At 33.1% G+C, this 9324-nt stretch overlaps 2 protein-coding genes across 2 annotated transcripts; one reads left to right on the forward strand and one right to left on the reverse strand.

Moving 5' to 3' along the window:
- Positions 1-1237: 1237 nt before the first annotated feature.
- On the reverse strand, positions 1238-1768 carry LOC136817890 (P2X purinoceptor 7-like). The gene has a single exon (XM_067074222.1). It carries the CDS (start codon positions 1766-1768, stop codon positions 1238-1240), a length of 531 nt encoding a protein of 176 aa, XP_066930323.1.
- A 1228-nt stretch (positions 1769-2996) lies between these two features.
- LOC136817874 (uncharacterized) lies at positions 2997-6708 on the forward strand. The gene is made up of 4 exons (XM_067074207.1): positions 2997-3426; positions 3612-4705; positions 4986-5154; positions 5375-6708. The coding sequence occupies exons 1-4, from the start codon at positions 3348-3350 to the stop codon at positions 5551-5553; spliced, it is 1521 nt and encodes a 506-aa protein (XP_066930308.1). The 5' UTR covers positions 2997-3347; the 3' UTR covers positions 5554-6708.
- Positions 6709-9324: the final 2616 nt, after the last annotated feature.

Below are 9324 nucleotides of genomic sequence, written 5' to 3' on the forward strand. Positions count from 1 at the left end.
ACTTTTTCCTCAGTGAGGATAAAAATTCCTATTGAAAACCCCAATGGGGATAGAAAATGTATTGTTCCAAGGTTAAAAAATCCACTGGGGATGGGTTTGGAGTGCAATTTTTAAACATGAATTTCGAATTGGTATGAAATCAAAGTCAATTTCACAGTGGGGCTAAAGTTTCAGGGTATTTTCCCACTGGAGACGAAATTTTTACCAAATTTTCCAGTGGGGCTGGGTTCAAAGTTTTTTGATACAAGACGGAATTTCGCTAAATATCAAGTTATAAATGAAGGTTCATTAGTCTTACATCCCTGTCTTATGCAATCAAATAGTAAAATGGCTTCAGAATTTATTGATATAAGACGGAATTTCGCTAAATATCAAGTTGTAAACAAAGTCTTACATCCCTGACTCCTGCAATCAAATAGTAAAATGGCTTCAGAGTTTACTGATATAAAACGGAATTTCGCTAAATATCAAGTTGTAAACAGTCTTACATCCCTGCCTCTTGCGATCAAATAGTAAAATGGTTTCAGAATTTATTGATATAAGACGGAATTTCGCTAAATATCTAGTTGTAAACAAAGTCTTACATCCCTGCCTCTTGCAATCAAATAGTAAAATGGCTTCAGAGTTTACTGATATAAAACGGAATTTCGCTAAATATCAAGTTGTAAACAGTCTTACATCCCTGCCTCTTGCGATCAAATAGTAAAATGGTTTCAGAGTTTATTGATATAAGACGGAATTTCGCTAAATATCTAGTTGTAAACAAAGTCTTACATCCCTGTCTCTTGCGATCAAATAGTAAAATGGCTTCAGAGTTTATTGATATACGACGGAATTTCGCTAAATATCAAGTTGTAAAGAACGTCTAACTTCTTTGTCTCATTCTATGAAATAGCGCAAAGCTTGGCTATAATCTGTAGCTTGAAAATTTATAGTTTTTTTCAATAAAATATTTTTTGATTCTTTGATAAATAGAGCAGAAAAGAAATCTTACAGGAGAAGTCTTGAATCTTAATCCATTGATTTTCTTATAAGAAAAATCTTTTTAAAATTGTTTAACAATTTTTGATAAACAAGATCAATTTTTGCAGATATACATTACCCCCTGATTTAAGAAAAAGAGAAAAGAGAAAAAGACGGAACGAAATTCCGTTACTTTGCGCAAAGTATCATAAGCCCATATAACCATATAACAATCATATATCCTATCATGATAAAGTATCAACAATCTGTATAATTAGTCTTTCTTCCCTTCAGAGTACTTTGTGTAATTCTCGTCTGCCTCTGGAAAAAGTGATCGTATCAACCATAGAGCACAAGACGGGATGACTCTTCTTTGACCACTCCCCAAATAGTTGAATACCCACCATATAAATTGCTTATAGGCAGCATATCTTAGAGATTTATTTGTAGGTGTTGGTTCCAAATGATCTCCTTTGGTCTCATGAAAAGCCACAAGTACATTTTTAAGCACCGTTTTATTTGTGCACAACATTTTGAATTCCTCTGAGCCTGTAATGCAATCCAGTGGTTGTTCTGCATCAAATTTGCTATTCAAGGCATCCACTTCATTACAGCAAAGACAGTCTATTTCCCTTGTCTCGACCCGACAATGCTCACATTTACACCAATCAAGATTGCCGACTCTTAATCCTATGTCAGGGGCTGCTGTGGCACCAATCTCCTCTGAGGAAGTTCTCTCCTCGGTGCTCTCTTCAGAAGAGCTTTCGTTCGAAGTATCTGAAACTTCCCTCTCTGGCTCATACATGTATGGGTTAAAAGTCCTCATCAAGTTTACTATTTGCCTCATATCTCGTTCAAAGTTTTCACTTTCAGAATCGGCCTCATTGCCGCTGCTATGGCCCCATAGTCACAAGAAAATTACCATAGTCAGGAATCGAACAATGGCACATTGTTCTAGCTTATTCATCTCGATTTTACTCGGTCCCAGTCCGCGGGTGGTGGGTACATTTTGTAAACAAACCAAAATGGCGACGGGAAAGAGTGGGAAAATGGAAGAATATAGTCTGTATTTTTGGATGTTTAACTGGGTTTGAAAGTTCAATTCATCTGTTTTGATTTTTTTGAATGTCTGGAAAGGTTTTTTACTCATTTCATAAGCTGTTTGAAGTGGTGATCAAGAAAGAATAAACGATATTAGGTGTTTTTGTGTCACAATGTCAAGTATACTAGAGTTAAAGAAGATGATTAGTTCTTTGATCCATTTTGATGTTTTCTTCCTCTAATTTATAAAGCTTATGGTGCATTTTTTTGTGAGATTTAACCCAGGGCTCTTCTTTAAAACAGTTTGACTGCCTTAGTGTGAAAATATTTTTAAGAAGAGACCTGTTTGCAAGTAAAATTCAACAGTAAACTTTCTCATATATGACTATTATAATGGCTAGTTGGCTAGCATATTACATAGTCTGAACTTTGTTTATATTTTCTTTCATAACTAGTGAATATAAAAAGTGAATCAACTGTATCTGTGAAAGTGAAAGAAGAATATTGTCTTTCAAAATGCCTGGTCGTGGAAATGGGGCCCACTGTGCAATCTTTGGTTGTAGTACATGTCGAAAACACGGTCTTTCATTGTTCCGGCTCCCCACTGCAAAAAATGATCGATTTGCTCAATGGAGATCCGATATGATTAATTCGATTACAAAAGACAGGGTTGCTGATGCGGTTTTTTAAGAACAAAGTTGAAAAAAAACACAATCTTCATCTGTGAAAGACATTTCAGAGAAGAAGATATGTATCATTGTAAGTATAGATGAATAAATCTACAAATATTAATGAAGTTATGATGCAACATATAATGTCTTGGGTTGGTCTAACAATATCTAAGTACGATAAATAATCCAAAAGTATGAAAATTCATACAAGTGCATGATCAGTTTTAGGTTTCACCTTTAATACCTAAGATAAATATTATAAAAGTATTTCAATTTTTCCCTCAGATCCTTCACGAAAAGAACTCAGAGCTGAAGCTGAAGCTTATCCTCTACCAACCCAAAATCTCCCTCAAAAGTCACTACCCATAGCAGACACACCACAGCGATCAACGACATCAATACAGACAGAAACGAGATCAGTACCAGCAGTCCAATGATCAGGGTAGTATTGTTGATAAGAAATATAAAAACTTCCAAGATTTTGTCAAAAGAGCTGACAAATTGAAGCTCCCTCGTGGCTGGAAAATTACCCATCATGAACAGCTGACTGAAGTCGTCAAGGAGGATGAAAGTCTATCCATACCGGCCTTCCAAATATTCATCAACAGTAACACAGACTTGAGCATCAATCTACGTTGCTATGGCTGGTTGCTGCCAAAGGAATCACCAATTATGAAAGAAATTGATTCCTTAAATGACATTTACTTGTCCGATTATATTCAAGTTTTGGAAAGCTATCATCTTTGTAAAGGTATAAAATTTAAAATAACTTTTTTGTACTGGTATCATAAAAGGCCTAGACTATTATTATATATACTGTCATTCTAAAAGATTTTCTTGGCATGTAGAGAAGTATACAATGATGGTAGGTTATTAAATTTGATTTAGTACTTATTTGAAGTCTAAAAATTTCTATGCTTTTTCTTCTATGTTCAGGGATCAATTTGGTCGAATTTCAGAAAGCCCATCATGTTACTCACCATGTGATTCCAAAGAAATTTAAATTTGAAGAGACTCTGGGTAGCAATCCATTGCATCAAGATGAATTTAAAAGGTCACAAAAGTGTCATATTTTGTTGAAAAATAAAGAAATATGTTCAGAATGCAGTAAATTTGAAATGAAACTACGCTTTGAAATTGGTCAGAAAAGGAAAGTATCTGAGACACCAGCATCAAACTTTGCTCCTCTGTCTGTGACATCAAAAGAACGAGTAGTGTTGACTCTTAAAGCCACCAGACAGGAAAATAAGAAATTGAAAGCTGAAAACGATAGATTGACAAAACAATTACAAGAGGCTCTGCATAAAAACTCTGTTGATGTTCAAGAAGATCTCAGTGATGATTTGATGAAAATTTTTGATGGAGTTCCCCAAGAGAACATTACACCTTTCATGCGACTTTTTTGGACTGAGCAAATGAAATATATCCGCTGTACGAACAAAAAGCAACTCAGATACCACCCGGCGATCATTAAATATTGTCTCAATATATGTGCAAAGTCATCTGCAGCATACAAACAATTGAAACTTGACCTTGAAAATGGCACCGGTGTCTTGGTGTTACCCTCTCAGAGAACTTTAAGACAATATCGTAACTATGTCAAACCTGAACATGGGTTTAATCCTCAGATTACAAAAGACCTTGCGGAAATGACAGCTGGTTTTTCTTCTGCTGACAAATATGTTAGTATTGTAATTGACGAGATGAAAGTACAGGAAGACCTGGTATGGGACCGAAGCAGTGGTGAACTGATTGGATTCCTTGATCTTGGCAATGAGAGCATGAACGAAAGCACTATCACAGATAGGGAAAAGTTAGCCTCTCACGTAATGGTATTTCTGGTGAAAAGCATTAAGAACAAATTGTCGTTTAGTTTTGCTAACTTTGCAACTGATGGAGCTTCAGCAGCACAAATTCACTTGCTCTTTTGGAAATGTGTTGCAATTTTGGAAATATCCTGCCAGCTGAAAGTTATTTGTACTGTTTCAGATGGTGCCTCAACAAATCGAAAATTCATAAAGATGAACAAGGTTTGAGTTCACTTCACTTGTTTTTCATCTTTAAAAGAACTATTTTATTGGAATTTTCATTATTCTAACTTTGGCCCTTTTTAAGACATTTGTTTAGGTCAAATTTATAAGTTCTTTTTAAAACAAGTGTGTAAATTTTAAGGACCTGTCTTTTGGTTATTTGATTTTGGTGGGGAAATCTTTGAAGTTTTCTATGAAATCGTAGAGGAGTGCTCTAATTTTAGTTCAAATAGTCTGATTTACTGTCCTTAACCATGATTTTCTCACTCAACTTTTTCAGGGTGTTGATGATGAGAAATGTACTGATGTAACTTACCGAACAAAGAACTTGTATGCACCAGATCGTTATATCTATTTTATTGCTGACCCACCCCATCTTATCAAGACAGCACGTAATGCATTATGGAAGTCAGGAAACGATATTTCTGGAAGATATATGTGGAATAACGGTACGTAAACATAGCTCGTAAACTTTAATTTAGGCTATTTGGGGGTACTTCTTGGTTTGTACCCTAATTTCATTGATTTAGCCCTTATTTTACTTAAAAATAGACAGTTCCAATTCCAGGCTCAGAATTGTTCTTGAATTTTTTTAGTGTTTTTTAGCCTGACATTGTGTTTATCAAATTGTTCTCATAAAAATTTTAAAAACTATATTTCACTTTTTAGAATGTTACCTATTTTGGAAACACATAAAGGATTTATTCTTTGAAGACCTCGAGTATGGCCTAAAATCCGTCACGCATCTTACGACAGAACACGTTATGCTGAACTCGTACTCAGTGATGAATGTCAAATTGGCAGCAGGGGGGGGTCAAGCAGCTAGTACAAGACATCATGCCTACTAAGTGATTCTTTGGAGGAAAGAGGCCACACCACCACCCTTTGACAGTTAGTATGAAATATACTAAGTGATTTCAAAGGAAATTCACTAAGGACCACCCCTTAAAACCTATCAAACGAGAGTGTGATATTTACTTTTTGTCAAACCATGTTCCCAAAATTGTTTTGAAACAGTTATTGATTTGGTATGATGAATTAAAATGAATCAAAAATTTTATTTTAACACAACGCTGTACAGCGATATATGTACAAGAGTTTCAAATAACGAAGTACTTCTCAATTGATACAATAATGAAACACCGTAAACCAAAAACATAAACATAATATGTAGCGTTCAATCAAGGCAGAAAAAAATACTTTTTCATGATTTATAAAGAACAAGATTACGAACTTTTACAATTTCAAAATCGATCTGACTTTTTTCTTTTATTTATCAATCTATAGTTAGGGAATTCCCCTGATATAGTGTTTAACTAAAGGGTAATACCAAACAAACTCCAAAGGGGAAGACTTAAATGTCTTAGGTTCTTTGATTTCTCTTATGGAGGGGGATTTCCCTGATTGCTTTTAGTATTTATTTTTAATATTTTTCTAGAAAAGGTAAAAAAGTAGCACTTAGTATTCATTTGTACTAACTGTTTTCCTAGATTTTTTACTTGACACCACCCTAGCAGTCACTTAGTACCATCAAGTACTAACTGATTTTTGAAAATTTTGTAGGTATACCACCACGGTACTAACCGGCATGATGTCTTGTACTAACTGCTTGACCCCCCCCTGTTGGCAGCCAGTGTCTTGAGCGAAAGTACTTGTGTCAGCTTACAAGTATATGGTCCACCAGGAGCAAAAGAAACAGCTCTCTTTTGTCGCCAATTCGACAAGTTCTTTGATTGTTTTAACGTCAAAGACACCCAGCAAAGCAAAAAGAAGATCAAACCATTCTTGAAAAAATATGAAAGCGAAGATGATGTACGTTTTAATTGGCTGAATTCCTTTATTGCATATCTTGACGAGTGGAAACAAAATATTGCAAAGAGACCAGGCGAATTTACCCAGACTCAAAGGAACAATATGTTTATTTCTTTACCAACATATGAAGGAATCAAGATTTCAATTAAATCATTGCAGGAAATAATTCCTTATTTGTTGAGAAATGGATTTGATTACGTTTTTAAGTGAAAATTTTTGTCAAGATGATCTTGAAAATTACTTTGGACGACAAAGGGCTATTGGAAGCCGTAAAACCAATCCTAATTCTCGAGACACTATTCGAAACGATCGGATCATAAAAAATCAATTAGATCCTAGACCTATCGAAGGTGGTAATTGTCCTGCATAAGAACAGTTGTAGATTTGATAATGAAAGCAAAGGTTCTTATATTCTTACATTTTATTTGTTATATTATTTGCATTTTAACTAGCAGTTTTCCAAAATCCTTACAGATTAGTGACCAGAAATTGCTGACTACTTAATGCTACACACAGAAAGTCTTCTTAAATTAATTGAAAAAATAATTTCTTTAATTAAACTAATGTTGATTCATTTTCTTCCAATTAGTACAGGAAAAAATCAAAGCTGCAATCTTTTAACAATTCACGGCGAAATTTCAATTTTTCACCGTAAATTACTGAAAGATTGCAGCTTTTCACCGTGAATTCATTAAAAAGTCTCGGTAAATTTTTTTTGATTTTTTTTCCCATGTAGTTTATTTTCCGGTTCCGGTTCCAATTTTTTTTGGTTCTCGTTGCTCTTTTTTAAGTTTTAAATCATATTTGAATTTTACTCTCTGAAAGTTCGAAAATTTGTCCCTCATAATATAGTTCTTCATAAATATTTCACAGATTTTTGTTTGAACAGAACAGTTTTATTACATATATTATATATACTATTTGTTCAAACTGCATTATTTTTTTGTTAAGATTAAAAATAAAACAAAAAATAATCTAAACACAGGTACAACACACTTAATATTATTGAATCCTAATGTTATGAGGACTTCTTCTATCATTTTGAAATATCTGAATATCTAAAGCTATTTTCGGATAACTTAGCCCTACTACATAAAATTCTTTGAAAAGCTTTTTACCTCTTACAGGGCTAAGGAAATTTCAAATTCTTTTACTTTAAATATTTTATCTTGCCTTAATACTGAAAAGTAATACAAAGTGAAATAATGGATATGATTGTCAGTGGGGCTTTATGTATTTCTTTGGCAACTTGTTGACAGAAATTATATTATAGAGCAAACAAAATCATTAAAGATTTTTTCTTACAAAAAATCAACATCTGTAGATTCTCTCATTGATGAAAAATGAAGCTTCAACCGTTCTATTTTTCATTTTCTAGAATAAATAGCAAAAAGTTTAAAGAAACAATAATGTAAGAAAAGTAAGATGAAAACACTACAGTAACACATTCAGGGTATTTTGAATTTAAAAAAATAAAAAACAAACTGTACCCTTATAATCATAAAGGTTGGTGTGAGTCCAGTCAAAACACAGATTTGATCTGTAGCGTCACGCTTCACCTTCACAAAAAATTTCATAATTAAAAAAAAGTCATTTTGCATTATCATAATATACTAATAATGTTAAAAAAAGGAAAAAACTTTCAAAACAGGACAAAGCAATTTCATATTCATAATTTCCAACAGATTGCAAGTTTTTCAGCGGGAAAATTGTGTTGAGCGCCATTAGAGGAAGCATATTGGGAAAAAGAGATGACTGTACCCTTTTATCTTCCTTTCCTGCTCTTACAAAAGGAAGTTTTCTAAAAAAGTCCATTTCATGGAAGATCAGACATAGTCGGAAGTGCAGAAATAAATTTCTGTGAATTGAATTTTATTTTTTTCTATTTTTGCAAAAAAATCGTCAGCATTTCCATAAACCAGACTAAAAAAGTAATTGCCTAAATACTTTATAAAAAATATCAAATATACAAAATGTAATAGTTATTAATATATCAATATAACTAATTTTCTTTCTAACGATATATCAATATAACTAATTTTCCTTCTAACGAAGAAGCAAAACAAATAGTTTTTAAGCAAAATGCAAACACTTTCTGTTTTATTGCTGGGATAAAAAAAGTCACTTTCCAAATTTTTTTCAAAACTATTAAGTAAAGTATCTAAAAAGTAACATTTCTTTGCAATTTTCTAATTGATAAAAGACTAAATACTAGGAATGAATACAATGATCTCTAAACAACAGTGTAAAATGTAATCAAAAATATCAACATCAAGAAGTCAACAAACTGCCTTCAAATAATCAAAATAATATCTATCTAGCATGTAGATGGGTCATCATTGCTTGCCCTTTTCAGCTCCTCTCTCAGGGATTTCTGTCTATTTAATTTTAATGCTAGCTTGAATTTCTCCCTCACATTTTTAGCATAGGAATGTGCTCTGATTCTGATATAAAGACCAACAAGAGTATCAAGCAAATCGTATGCAAGATCTTTTGTAATGGCACTTTCATGTGATTTTAAGACTTTGTCAAAATTGATTCTGACCTCTATATTTTTCACACAATTTTGTTTGATTAATTTGTAATCAATTTTACGAACTGTCATTTTTTTCTTTTTAGTGAAATTTCTGAAAATCAATTCAACAGAGTGAAAAATAGCAATAGCTTCCTTTCGTGTATACCATAATCCTCCTCTATCTTTTGCGTGAATGAACTTTTGCTCCTCTGTAGCTTCAACTTTAAATTCACAAATCAAGCTATCATTTGCTGGAAAGAAACTTTCCAATAGTTACGATTCTTTCTCAATT

This window comes from Clytia hemisphaerica, unplaced genomic scaffold (genome assembly GCF_902728285.1).
Source record: "Clytia hemisphaerica strain Z4C2 unplaced genomic scaffold, Clytia hemisphaerica genome assembly, whole genome shotgun sequence".
Taxonomy (NCBI): Eukaryota; Metazoa; Cnidaria; class Hydrozoa; order Leptothecata; family Clytiidae; genus Clytia; species Clytia hemisphaerica.